At 53.8% G+C, this 13,785-nt stretch overlaps 6 protein-coding genes across 6 annotated transcripts; 4 read left to right on the plus strand and 2 right to left on the minus strand.

Moving 5' to 3' along the window:
• Positions 1-819: 819 nt before the first annotated feature.
• COCVIDRAFT_28427 (hypothetical protein) lies at positions 820-3,208 on the minus strand (the record flags this gene model as incomplete). The annotated part of the gene is made up of 3 exons (XM_014699016.1): positions 820-1,563; positions 1,671-2,746; positions 2,797-3,208. 3 exons carry the CDS (start codon positions 3,206-3,208, stop codon positions 820-822), a joined length of 2,232 nt encoding a protein of 743 aa, XP_014554502.1.
• Positions 3,209-5,126: 1,918 nt separating this feature from the next.
• COCVIDRAFT_39595 (hypothetical protein) lies at positions 5,127-6,431 on the plus strand (the record flags this gene model as incomplete). Its single annotated transcript, XM_014699017.1, has 1 exon — positions 5,127-6,431. The coding sequence occupies one exon, from the start codon at positions 5,127-5,129 to the stop codon at positions 6,429-6,431; it is 1,305 nt and encodes a 434-aa protein (XP_014554503.1).
• A 208-nt stretch (positions 6,432-6,639) lies between these two features.
• On the minus strand, positions 6,640-7,461 carry COCVIDRAFT_28429 (hypothetical protein; the record flags this gene model as incomplete). Its single annotated transcript, XM_014699018.1, has 1 exon — positions 6,640-7,461. One exon carries the CDS (start codon positions 7,459-7,461, stop codon positions 6,640-6,642), a length of 822 nt encoding a protein of 273 aa, XP_014554504.1.
• An 847-nt stretch (positions 7,462-8,308) lies between these two features.
• Positions 8,309-9,730, plus strand: COCVIDRAFT_28430 (hypothetical protein; the record flags this gene model as incomplete). Its single annotated transcript, XM_014699019.1, has 1 exon — positions 8,309-9,730. One exon carries the CDS (start codon positions 8,309-8,311, stop codon positions 9,728-9,730), a length of 1,422 nt encoding a protein of 473 aa, XP_014554505.1.
• An 851-nt stretch (positions 9,731-10,581) lies between these two features.
• COCVIDRAFT_17770 (hypothetical protein) lies at positions 10,582-11,204 on the plus strand (the record flags this gene model as incomplete). Its single annotated transcript, XM_014698994.1, has 2 exons — positions 10,582-10,597; positions 10,747-11,204. The coding sequence occupies 2 exons, from the start codon at positions 10,582-10,584 to the stop codon at positions 11,202-11,204; spliced, it is 474 nt and encodes a 157-aa protein (XP_014554480.1).
• An 876-nt stretch (positions 11,205-12,080) lies between these two features.
• COCVIDRAFT_17771 (hypothetical protein) lies at positions 12,081-13,415 on the plus strand (the record flags this gene model as incomplete). Its single annotated transcript, XM_014698995.1, has 3 exons — positions 12,081-12,324; positions 12,374-12,987; positions 13,047-13,415. 3 exons carry the CDS (start codon positions 12,081-12,083, stop codon positions 13,413-13,415), a joined length of 1,227 nt encoding a protein of 408 aa, XP_014554481.1.
• Positions 13,416-13,785: the final 370 nt, after the last annotated feature.

The raw sequence follows: 13,785 nt of genomic DNA on the forward strand, positions 1-13,785 counted from the left end.
CATGGTGCTGGCAGGAATAGGCGGCTGTCTCGTGGCGGGGACCGGTGTGTAAGGAGCACGAGCCCGGTTTCACGACGATGCTCTGCCGAGGAGCAATTTCGTGATGCGCCGCCAAGGGCATCAAAGCAACACGACAGTGGCTGATTGAGATTATCGGTCCGTTGCGGCGGCACATTGCGCTGGTGCTTACGGAAACGACGAGCTGAATGCTCTCCTCGCCTTGCCCCTGATGTCGTGGTACGCAACGGGCAATCAGCACGACGCTACAGCAGAGCACTGCGCTTGTTCGTGTCCATGGAAAATAGTCGATGCACAATGTGGCGGCCCCAACTATACTAGCATCGTCTGTCCAAAATGAAGCCCCACAGCAGTGCCGCAACGTTTCGGAATTGCCTGCACAACGTCTCGCTGTTTACTCTACATACGACATACGACGGGGTACTGCGCCTGATCGCAACGGATGATTGCAACAGGCATCCAGCGTTGGCGTCTCAGGCAACATGCTATTTTGATGGCTGGCCGAATCAAGTATGCGAAACAGAATCATGACAGCGGTATCGAAGACGGATGGAAGCATGCTCCCTCCTGCATCCCCACATCTTCCCTGCGTCGTGCGGCGGCAGAAGGCAGATGCACGTCCCGTCGCTGTTCCACTGCCCAACGTCGTAATGCGCCAGGCCAGATTAATGCCTCTGTGCGCCTGGGCTTCTGATCGCACGGAAAACCTTATGTTGCTTGGACAAGAAGCATTAACATGCAAAAAACATCCTCTATGCAAAAGTCTTGCTACCTTCACAACCCCGTTTCTATACCACATCTTTAATCTTCAGATAACGACTTGCCGGGCCTCCAGTTCCTATATCGCTCCGCCTCGGCTGCGATTGTATGGGGAACGTGTTGGTCTAGTGCCCGCTCAAAGTGGCGCATGTAAACCTGAGGTGCGCTGTCCGGACTCATCGTGTAGTCGGTAATTGCCAGTTCAACAGCGACAGCACATAGGCCACTAATATCTGCGCCACTGCTGCCATCTGTTCGTTTGGCAACGACATCCAAGTCAACGTCAGCTGCGAGCGGTCTCGATCTGGTATGAATTTGTAGAATTTGCTTCCGTGCTTCTTCTGTCGGGAGTCCAATGTGGATGTGTGCGTCAAAACGGCCCGTCCGAATAAGTGCTGAATCGAGAATATCGGGCCTATTGGTTGCGCCGATGATGAACACGTCCTTTAGCGCCTCGATACCGTCCATCTCGTTGAGTAATGTCGTCACAACGTTCAACCCACTGTCTTGTGTCTTTTCACGCGACTTTCCGATGGAATCAATCTCGTCAAAGAAGATGATGCAAGGCTTCGCTGCTCGTGCTCTTCGAAAAACATCCCGAATTGCTCGTTCAGACTCACCCACGTACATTTTGATGAGTTCGGATCCCTTTACGGCAAGGAAGTTCTGCCTGCTTTCGGTCGCGACGGCCTGTGCAATCAGGGTCTTCGCGCATCCCGGTGGGCCGTAGAGGAGAACGCCTTTGCGCGACTGAGGCCCACCGAATTTGACATCGAGGTCAGGGTACTAAGGGCGTCATCAGTCTCCTTTTGTTACTCGGATGCGAATAAAGTTATGAGGTAGAGCAGGGATCTGTGTGCATCACGAACATGCGGAAATTGATGCTCACGTACCTTGAACGGGCGAACGGTAATGGCTTCTAGCACGGCCCGTACATGATCCAGGCCAGCAATATCCGTCCACCTGACTTTTGGCACTTCGAGAATGCTGTCCTTTAGCACTGTGGGGCGCACTTGCTCTATCACGGCCTCGAAATCCTCCTGCTCGACAAAGTCGGTTTCTTCATCTACCTTGCCAAGCTCGGTCTTGTCTTTCCCGTCCAATAGCTTGACTATCCGCCTCGTATGGTGCTTCCTAGCAAGGTAGCAAAGACTGGCAATATCGCGACCTACAAAGCCATGTGACCGTTCTGCAAGAGCACTTAGGTCAACGTGCGGGACATTGCAAGTAGGCCCCAGTATCTGGCGGATAATGTCTTCTCTCTGCTTTGCGTTTGGTGGTAGCAACTCAAGCTCGGTCTGAAAAGCAGTCGCTGTTCGAAGGCTGGAGTCGATATCATACACGCTGCGCGCTGCTGCTGCGACGACGACTTGGCTTCCTCCTAGAGTAGCGAGTTCAATCCGAAGCCTATTTACTAATGAGTCGGCCTTGTCTAAAAGCCGATCTAAATTGTCCATCAGTATCAGGCTTGGCTGGTTATCACGAGCATCTTGGAAGATATCGGAGAGGGCCTTGGCTTGGCCTTTGGGATTTGTGTCGGGATTGATCCTGTAGACTTCAGTCCAAGGACACTCCGCGAGTCTCTCAAGCAAAAGAGTCTTTCCAGTACCCTCTGGGCCATGCAAAAGGAAGGCGGTAGGCCCAAGAAGGTGTCGGTTGTGCAGATGAGGTTGGCTGTTAGTAAGAAAGGAAAGATCTTCATTGACGACCGCAATATGGTTCGAAAGACCGCCGATCCCATCAGACCTTAATTGAAGTACACCTGACGGCTTTGGGGGCGACTTTTCAGGCGTGAAATCACCCACAGTGGTGATGTGAGTAGTAGTCTCATCAAAGTACACGGCATGTTTCTCGGTCGGAAGTGGATCAATACTTTGCACTGTGACCCGGACCTTTTGGCCTTTTTGCCTAAAGCTCTTTTGCTGGATTGGAAAACTGCATCCCGGCAGGAGGATGTCCGTGTCTGCTACTGCACAAGAGTTAGAGAAGCAGATGCAAGACGAACATTTGCATATTTACCCAATGCATGGCGAAGCCAATATAAAAGTTGCTCGCCCGAGGCAAACTTGGCAGTCTGAGTTGGTGAATCGGAAATGCTAATCTCGATTGACTTGAGAGGCTTCCAGGAGTCTGCCTTTTCAATGAAAACGGGATCATTGAGCGCGAGGTCATAGTGCTCCCGTAGAAGGTCGGTCACCTTGGCAATGGGTTTGTTCCCGGCGTTAGTCTGCGAGGCGAGCCATGCAACGGCGTAGCCTCTGAAGCCTGCTGCAGTGCTAAGCCGGACGCAGTCGCCATTGCTGAGCCCGAGAGCCTTGAGTTCTTTGGCCGACAGATGGACGCGAAAAGCACCGCCCTCGAGTGCATTGGTAGGAATGCTAGGCGGATTGCGCTCCAGCGGGCGCAGGGTATAAGTAGCAGCCGGGCTCATGTTGCTTTTTCCTGTGCGCACGCAATGAGGGGGGATTTATGGAGAAGTGCGTATCTGAGGAGAGATGGATTCTTGTACGCATGTGACTCGCATGATGCGTCTACTGCATGTGCTCATAAGGATTTTTTTCGCCGCAGAAGCCGTGAGCAGGTCAAGCATGCAACCCTCGCCTAATTTCCCTTTTGGGCTGCAACCGACTGTGGTGGTAGGGAAATGGAGTGACTAAGCGACGGGTGGGCTAGACCGGATTGGGCCATTAGCGCCGCATGCCTTCTGCAGCTTTTCAGTATCGACGGCGGGCCCAAGAATCGCAGCTGTGCAATGTGACCAAGCCGCGCAATTGATGCCACCGCCGCGCCTCTCTCGACATCTGCGGCCATGTCACCTCCCAGTGACCGCGAAGCAGGTTCGCGGCACCCATGCCACCACCCGCGCCAAATTCTCGACCGCCGGCAATGACACCCCGCAAACACGCACTGCCAAAGGCGACAACAAAGAGGGCAGTGCTCCATCCCGCTCAATTGACTCGCCTGGAGATGGTCCAGTCGAGGAGAGGCCCTGGTGGAAAAAGGCATTGTACCATGTTGCTTCCTTTGGGGCTCACATTAACCCCTCCACATCCACTGAGCCCAAGTTGGAACCTCCACCACCGCCTCCTCCTCATGCCAAGGACCCAGGACGCTCCGAGACTCATCTTCACAAAACAAACGGAGCAACGAAACAAGACGAACAAGATACTGTACATGGATCTGTTCGTTTCACAGCAACCGGGAACCATCTGGGAACAGGTCGCAGAGAGAGGAAATCTGCGAAGCGGAGGCAGGGCCATGTTTCGACTGCCCAGCAGGCTGATGTTGCAGCCATGCGGCAGCAAATTCAACAGCTCTCTGAACAGATCAAGGCACTGCAAGCCCACTTAGAAGCAAAACCTACGAACGGACAGTCGTCGCCGTCTTCGCCTACATCTGCAGTAGCAAGAGCTGCGCCCGTGAAGAAACCACAAAAAACGCAATCCAAGACGCAGAGTCTGGACTCGGCGCTCCAAACCCAGGCTGGGCGGCGTATCCTTCCCTCTTCCAGAATAGACTCTAGTGAGATGATTAGTCTTCTGCGTGCCGCCCGAGTTGCTTATGAACTCTCTGTCCTAGAATGTCTTAGAGCCACTCGGGCTCTTGCAGGGCTTCATTCTGACCTAATTACACCTATAGCTCCCTCCATTCTACGTCGCTTTCTTACCGCTCAACGAATTGCCATGTGGGATAATGATCGGTTGATCAGTAACAGCTGTGCCCAATACCAGAGCCTGATGGATTGGCTTGCCTCGAAACTGTCCAAGTCCTCGAGTGAAGCCCTCAGCCAAGTCAACTCTTTAGTGGCTAGCGATGTTGCCAAATATACTAAGACGCAGGTGCTTGGTGATCCTATTGCTCCCCTCTTGGAAGCCTGCCATCGTCGTCGCATTAATGCAGCTAAGTTCATCCAAAAAACGGGCAAAGAGCTGGAAACGCAGGAGTCTCCGATACTCACTTTAGTTGCGAGCAATTTCCGCAAGCACACCGAGGCAATAGCCGATCGAGCGTACAAAGAAGTAGATCGTCGCTTATTGAGAATACTCGGAGAAGTTGGCGCTTCACGGAACGTGCTAGCAAGAGCGAGGCAACCTGGTCGGATGTCACCTCTCAGCTGGATTTTGAGGCTTGAGAGAGAATGTGCAACCTGGCATATGGAAAGAGGCAATAGAGCGGTGAAGGATTTGGAGAATGAGTTCTTGTCAATGCTTCCTAAGGGGAATCTGCTGCACGACACGACAGCCGACTCAGCCTCAACTCGTCTTGACAAGAAAGTAAAGGCTCCTGTTGTCGATGACACAGATGATGGACAGAGGCTGATGAGCAAAATCCATACACAGTCGCGCTCGATGACATCATCTACAGAGTTGAGGGTGGACAGCGAGGATGGCAGCCATGAGGCGGCTAGGGCTGAAGAGGGTCCGGAGGCCAAGCAGGACATATCATTTGACGATTCATCCAAGTCGTTACCACCCAGTGAGGAAGTTAGTGAACAATCGCTCCTCGAAGAGCTCTTCCCAGAAGCGAACAGTGCTCCGCCGCCTCGGCCAACGGAAAAAGGCAGAGATCAATATCCCAGACTGGAGCTACCCAAGTCCATTAACCGCCCAGAGGCGCGGAAGGCAGAAAAGCGGGAAACGAAGCCGTTTCAGCAACATAGGGAGCAAATTGCTGTGCTCCAGCTGACCAACTGCAGCATTGGGTTGACGGAAGCTGACTTTCGTCGCATCATTCCCAAGGGCAAGCACTTGGAGGGATGGCGGCGAGACAGCGACTTTTACAAGGCCATTCCTGGCCGAGACCCTTTGAGTCTAGAACGGTTGCCTTTTTACTATCTTTTGTTCAGGAATACGGAGGCAGCGTTGGCATATCAGAAGAATGCTTCGAGACTGCACAAGCTCAGTGCCCGCTACCAGCCGTCAAGCATCCTATCCGCCATTCCTCCGCCCAAGGGATTTCTCGAGGACGGCGAAGATATTGGTGCTGCAGTAACTTCATACAACCTGCTGCCCAAGGGTCATGCGATGAGTCTCAATGTGCTCATGCAGCCATACAACCCTGCTCTACGGTTGTTGATTGAGCGGGGCGGGTACCAGCCGATTGCGCCGGGTGTGGACGAAAAGGGCAATCGCATCTGGCGGGTGCTCCTGCACATTGAAGGCTACGAACCGTCTGCATCCGACATATACATTGCCATCTGCACCGACGCATACAAGCAGGGAAGCCTGGTGCCGCTGCGAAACGAGGCGCAGTCGTCGATCCACCGGCTGCGCGACATGATCAATCTCAAGATGTCGAGCAAGTCCGTTTCGTCGAGCCGGCCTCGGGCATACGGCACCTTTGATCACTCTGATTCTCCGCTTGTGAATGCTATGTCGTCGTCGTCGTCGTCTTCGATGGAAATGGCGTATGAGGACCCGGAGATTCAGAGCATGATGGGTAGCGTGGAAGAGGACCGCTCGCCGGCGCAGATGCATCAAGAGGTGATGAACCGTGTGTACAACCGGTGGGTGCTGGACTTTGAGGATGAGCATAGTGCGCGCAGGTGGTCTCTTCGATGGCACCGTAAAGTGTTTCCTGAGTCTAGTAATGCAGACACGGCGTGGAAGGATAGCGAGGAGGTCAGGATGTGTAATACAGAGGTGCTTTGGTGATGTGGGGGGGAAGAATATGTGTTTGTATTTGTATGTGTATATAGAAGTCAAGACATGTGTGTTTATGATACCTTTTGTTCATGTGTAAAAGTTGATCGTGAATCCATCTATTTGCATATGTATATAGTAAGTGGCTATGACGCCGGGTATCATTCGTTCCTTAGTTACGCCGTAGTTTGAATCTCCAGTGCCAATCCCAAAACACAGTCTAAGAAGCTGCATCCGACTTGGACCCGCCCATAGTTAGGAATGCAGGACTCCAGTACTCGTTTTCGCCCGCTTGGGTATCCACCCACACCAGACTGTCCGCCATGAGATCCTCGATAACGGCATGAGCCCTGGGTCTCTCCCAATTCAAATTCACTTGCAGCATAGACAACGTCACGTAACCCAGCAACTGGATCGCCTCGAGAACGGTGCTCTGGTCGACATTAAGTTCCTTGGGCACACTCCGAATCAAACTGCGGTGTCCGATCTTGACAATGGAAAAGCACGACCCCAGCGGCGCAAGGGCGTCAACAGCACGCTTGATGTCGTCGTCGGAAACGGTCATGCTGCCGCCTATGCGGGTGGATTTGGAGAGGCGAGCCTGCAGATCCGACAGGGAGATTAGGCCGCCGTTTTCAGCGCGGGTGGCGCGGCATTCCTCTACAATCTGGACGCCGAGGTTGAAGTAGAAGTCGTTGAGGTTGGGGCCCAGAAGCTGCGTCCAGATGCTTTCGCCGCTGGCGGTGCTGTTGGCGTCCTTTGATGTGCTAGTTGCAGTGTCTTTGTGGTACGAGGAGGCGAGGAAATCGATGTTGAGGGCCGAGCACATGCGGGCGAATTCAGCGCGGAAGGCGGGGTTTGCACGGATGTCTTTGGAATGGGTGATTGCGAAGTTGTGGAGGAGGGATTGGAAGACGGAGAGCTGGGTGGAGAGCGAGTCGGCGTTGCGGGTGCGGAGGGTGGCGCCGTGATTGGTGTAGTGGTGGTTTTGCAGGCCGCGCGAGGAGAGCGACGACAGGCCTGGGGTGCGGCGGCGGTCCATGGCGGGCAGTGGCACAGGGTGCGCTGTTTGTTGTACAACGGGTGTAGGCGTGGATGTTGGTATGGGTGGTATGGGTGTGTTGGAATAGGTGCGTTGCCGCGAGAAGCAATGGGCGGGTGGAGAGAAAGGGCCGGGTGGCTACCTAGAGGGGCATCAAGCTGCAGGGACGGTGCAGTGGGCTGGACCCTATGATCGCCAGCGGAGAGGCTGACGGCGTATGCAATATGTACCGTAGTATTATTGACCTGCCAAAGCCAAAATCCGCGTGTGCACCTTGTTTCAGTGCGTGTGTGTGCTGGTGTTGTTAGCCTGCTGCGTGATGTCTCGTATCAGCAGAGGGTTGGGTGGGGTGTGTAGGAAGAGAGAGAGAGAGCCGACACCGCCGCTCCATACATACATAGTCGACATGTACATAGCATGCGATGCGTGCAGATGGCGTGCGTCGATGGAGAGCATCCACAACACCAGCAAGACGGTGAGCAAGATGCCGGCAGCACATGGTCCAGCCAAACTCTATACGGTGGGCATGACGTATGGCGTATGGTGTCGGTCAGACATCGGTCGCATTGCACCCCCCAAGTCGTTCGAGCGCTACTTGCTTGCATGCCTGTCTGCGTCTAGGCACTCTGCTCTAAGTAGATGCGGACGCAATCGTCCTCGTTCTCTCATTCCTCGTTCTTATTCTTCTTGTCTATGATTTTCTCCTGTCGCGCCCATATCCCACACGCTCCTTTGCCAAACATTTGATTTGACTGGACCCTGGACTGGACTGGACTGGACTGGACTAGTACCGCGCGCGTTCACGTGTTTTTTCCCCCAAGCCATTTCTGGACCCTGCCTAGAACTTATGATACCCCATTTCTCCCCGGCTCATGTCGAGCTTTGCGAACAGCCTCTTCTCAAGATCCTGCGAAACACCTGGTTCGACGAACTCTTCCGCCCCAGCATGGATCCGTCTACTATTAATAATTGCGTGCTATTGTTAGACCTGCCGCCAAAAGCCCTCGCCGGCATCGACCTGCTATCCTTTACATCGTCACCGCGCTTCCGAGGCGTCCGAAATGTCCCACATGGCCTGCACTTTGTTTTTGCTGCCATTGATGGCGCCATGTCCGTGAGACACGGCGCATGGTTTTATGTCACGCCTGGCGTGGGCTCACCACAAGTTTTTGTCAAGAAATGGGATCAAAGCACCGAGGACCTGGTGGCAGAAACATCGCAGACTGAGGTTTTCAAGCACAAGGCCAACCTCGGCAGCATATGGAAAGATGGCCTGACGCCCTATCGGCAAACCGTGCAGGAAGGCGACACGGGCGCTGAAGATGGCTGGAACGAAGAGAGCACCGACTGGAGTAAGCTTACCACACACATCACGCCTACAATGCTGTCGAGGATATGCGGGCTGAATCCCGACCACTGGAACTTGACATCGGCCTCGTCGGCCTCGCAGGACCTAGATGACATACCGGGCCTGGAATCAAGCAATAGCATGTTGCGCCCGGAGAAGGAGTTGAGGTTCCTGCCAATTGACCTGAAGAAAACATGGAGAGAAGGAGCGACCGGCAGGGAACGGACAGAGGCTGCACAGGACCGGTCCTGGTTCTTAGGCGATCTCATCAACAAGCACTGCCAGGCAGGAGATGAGCAGGGCCGGGAGAATGAGATTCTGGGCGAGCTGCAGTTTGCCTTTCTCATGGTCCTGACGCTCAACAACAACTCTTGTCTCGAACAGTGGAAGCGACTGCTGCGACTGCTACTCACCTGTCGGCAAGCAGTCAAGGAGCGCTCTCATCTTTTCCTGGACCTTTTCAAGTGTCTGCGCATCCAGCTTGGCCACTGTGCAGACGCCGAGGGAGATTTATTCGACATGAATGACGCTGGCGGGGGATTCTTGCGACCGCTGCTAGGCCAGTTCCGAAAAGGTCTTCAAGACTTTGATGGCAAGTGGAAAGCCGATATGGTCGATGAGGTAGACGACCTGCAGGAGTATATGGAGAAGGAGTTTGGATGGCAGCCCGAGGGCTCGTATCTGAAGCGGGGCATGTTGGAGTTGGAGGACGGAGAGCGTGTGGAATTGGAAGTCAATGGTGCAGATGCAGAAGACGAGGTGGGCGACTATGCGCCGACCATTGTTGACTTGACCCCAGAGCAGCACAAGATGTTGCACGGGACAGACTCTGAGCCGACCAAAGACACTAAAGGCGATGCACATGCAGATGAAGAGTCAGAGGACGACGTCGACCTGGACGACATGGATACACGCTACTGAGCAGCACACACAACCAGTGACACGGAGCCGGACCGTCAGCTCACCGGCTTCATGTTGACGAGCGGCTGCCTGGCGCTAATTAGCAGAGACGCTATGCCATGGAGAATAGATGGCTGCAGGAACCGGCCCACGGTTGACACGGTTTCATGCAGTCGGAGGAAATGCGCTAAAGATAAAAAGTAGGTACACGTGTGTTGATCGCATCCACGCCGCAGCACAGCCCTGCGCAGTACATAATGTCTAATGCCATGGTTGCTCGACCCGGAGTTGAGGCAAAGAAACGTGACGATACAAGGCAGAGATTACAATGGCTTGCGAGTGCCGGTATCCGGGACGGAACCAACAGGAGAATGTCTCTGACCCCCTTTGTTATATCCGATGCTCGTGCCATGGAACGACATCTGGAAATTAGGCTTGGGGGGGTTCGCCCTCGCCAGACCCTGCTGCGCTATTAACCTGCCTTGTCTCGAAAAGAACATCAGCCACAAGATAATTGAGGCTTGGACGCTTCGACCCTGCAGACCCGACGGCGGTTTTTAGACGACTAGGGTGGGGGGAAATGGCCCATTGGGCGGGTGGAGGGCTGTATGGGGGCCAACGCGCGCAATGGGCGAATGATGGTAATGCACGAGTCGAGGCTGTGCTAACGAGTACGCCTGGCGCCCCCAAACTTTAGGCCCCCGTGCGGTGAATGATGGAGTCTAAGCGACGACGGTGCGCCTGAAGGGCTTTAATAAACTTGGGCGCTGGCCCTCGATTGCTCTTGACGCGTTCTGCACCATCTTTGAGAATTGTCGTTGCCGCCAACTAATACCTCTTCCACCACGCAGTCGAAGCTATATACTGAAACCATGGAGAAGCCAGGTGGTAAGTGTTGAGAAGCGTTGTACTTGTGGGCTTGGATGCGGAGCATTTGTTACACTGCAGCATGATAACATGTGCTGTACTGTGGTGTGCTGTGTTACCGTGCCACGTTTGCAATGCATGTATGAACGATTAACTGACCGCCACACCAGTGCCCATGCAAGCGTATCCCCAGTCGCCTGAAGCCACAGGCCAGCCACAGCCGCCCGTCTACGCACAAGATCCAAACGCGCAGCAATACTCGCAGCCACCCCCACAAGCGACATATCAGCACCCAGACGCCAGCATCGCCGGTTCAGCCCCAGGCATGCCGCCCCAGCAAATGCCCGGCACACAGTACCAGAACGCGACGCCCATTGCCAATCTTCAGCGCGGCCCCGCGCCCGCAGACTGCCCTGCATGCGGCCAGCGCTCCCTCACAAATGTCTCGTTTGAGACGGGTAACACAACACATGCCTGGGCCTTTGGTCTCTGCTGCTTGTGCTGCTTGGGCTGCATTCCCTACGTCATGAGCTCGACAAAGGACGTCCAGCACAAGTGTGGCCGCTGCGGTGTCTTGCTCGCAACATGGCATCGCAGTGGCAGCACTGAGGTGCATATCCACTCTTAGACGGTTGGAGTAGACGTAGCTGGAGAAAGGAGGAAGGGGAGGAAGATGATACCCATTGATTGATGCTTTTTTGTTGTCATGTTAGAATTAAGGTGTACTGTTTGTTAGGCTGTTGAATATCCATTTTTCTTAGCGGAATGTAAAGCATGCAGAACTGTTTGTAAAGATGCATCGGGGCATTTCAGCCAAAAGAAGAGATTGACTTGCATGAAAACGTGTCTCGTGACCATGGACGTTCATTCACAGCTGGGTCAAATCTGGTACCCTGTGACGTCACGCTCTCTACACCTTGCATCATCACACCGCGGACATGCAAACTCTCTCTTCATCAATCCCCAGCATTCGGCACATTGGGCCCGCCGTAGCGTCAGCGCATGGCCAAAGCAACCAAAGCGATACATGTTCTAGTGGCTACACGGCACTGAGGAGCCACAGATGCCATCATCGCGCGCCTCACCAGCCACACAAGAGCCACAAACGGGCTTGCCAAGCTTCTACTCTGCAAACCAAGCTTTTACCAACTTGCTTGGTCGGGTTAAGATCGACTATTATTTCGTTCGCTGTCTGCGCTTTGGATACGCCTGGACTGTAACAAGGTTGGCCAGAAAGCAGGTTTTGTCCCTGCGAACCGGCCTGGTGGTATGCCTGTGCGACAAAGATGATGCTGAGTGACGACTTTTGCTCGAGACCCTTTAGGCGGGAAAGTAAGAGAGTGCAAATATAAGCAATGAGCCTCTGCTTGTGAATTTGCTACTCACCAACCCTCTCTCTTCTTCTTTCCTTGTACTCGCCTGTACAATCAGGCGGTTCGAGTGCCCATACGTCATTCACCCCTCGGGAGACTTGCCTCGCCAGACACCCACAACCAACACCACCATGGGCCTGTTCAACAAGCGAAACACGACGCCTGTCGCTGCCGACACAACCACTGCGACTGGCTCGCACAGGGAAAAGAGACCAAGACGCCACTCCAAGTCTCACTCATCGTCGTACAACTCCAGGCCAAGCTTTGGACAATGGCTCAAGGCTACTTGGCTCGACATCCTGACCATGGCCGCCATGGGTGCCATTGGTCTGGGTGTCTACATGGCCGACCCAGCCCCTAGCCGCAGCTTTCCCAGTACGTATCCCGTCCAGCACACAAACCATCACCATCTAACACACTACAGTCGTCTTCCAGGATGGCGAGATTGTCTACCCAGAGTTTGCCTACCCCCTGCGCAACGAAATCATCCCCATCTGGGCCGCCGCCCTCATGGCCTTTTTCATTCCCTTTGCCGTCTTTTTGATCGTGCAGATTCGCGCCCGCAGCTTCTGGGATGTCAACAATGCCACCATCGGCCTTCTATACTCTCTCATTACCGCCGCAGTCTTCCAGGTCTTCATCAAATGGCTCATTGGCGGTCTCCGCCCTCACTTCCTCGCCGTCTGCAAGCCCGTTATCCCTGAAAACCTTCGCTCGAGCGTTGGCGCAGCCGACAACGGCATCGAGTCTGGCAGCGGCAACGGCAACGTCGCCAATGGATACCGTCAAATCATGTTTGACAAGAGCATCTGCACGGGTGATATGAACGAAATCAACGATTCTCTCGAGTCCATGCCATCGGGTCACACAACCGCTGCTTTTGCCGGTTTCGTCTTTCTCTACCTCTACCTCAACGCAAAGCTCAAGGTCTTCTCCAACCACCACCCCGCAATGTGGAAGTTGGTCGCGCTCTACGCTCCCATCCTCGGTGCTTGTCTCATCGGTGGTGCCCTTACCATTGACGAATACCACAACTGGGTAAGTTTTTCCATTAAATGTACAAGTCCCATATACTCGAAACTAACATGACATGACAGTACGACGTCCTCGCCGGAGCCGTAATCGGCACCATGATGGCCTTCAGCGCCTACCGCATGACCTACGCCTCCATCTGGGACTTCCGCTTCAACCACATCCCCCTCATGCGCCACGCCCCCTTTGTCTACGGTGCTGGTCCCAGCTCCTTTGACGGCTTCCACGATGCCGTCTTCACTCGCAAGGCCGGTTGGGGCACCCATGATGCAGGCAGCTGGGGTGGTGCGCCCTTTGACGCTGCTGATGGTCCTAGGGGTACTATGATGCCTCAGGCTGAGGGTCCCGCTGGTTCCCACGTGAACAGGAAGCCTGTTGGTCATGGCGCCAGTGTTGGCCATGGTCATGGTGCGAGGGGTGAGCATATGGTTTAGAGTTAGATGTGGAACAATTGAACGAGTGAGGGGGGGGGGGGGTTCATATCATTGAAGTGGTCTAATCGGTTTAATTTGTTTTGTATTCGACCAAGTATACCCGGGGATATTTGTATAATTAAGCAATGAGCATGATAATGGTAGCGAGGCGTTGGGTTAATAATAGCATGCATAATCATTCACGAAATTCAATGCGTGACATTCAGATTCCTATGAAAATATGTGCATTATTTCTCTCAAAACAAGAACGAAAAAAAAAACGTACATGAAATCAAACAACAAACCAATACGCCTCATCCCCTATCCCAAAACTCCAATTATGCAACCCCCAAATAAAACTAACAAACGAAACGAAACAAGAGAAACTCAG

This window comes from Bipolaris victoriae (genome assembly GCF_000527765.1).
Source record: "Bipolaris victoriae FI3 unplaced genomic scaffold scaffold_68, whole genome shotgun sequence".
NCBI classification, from domain to species: domain Eukaryota; kingdom Fungi; phylum Ascomycota; class Dothideomycetes; order Pleosporales; family Pleosporaceae; genus Bipolaris; species Bipolaris victoriae.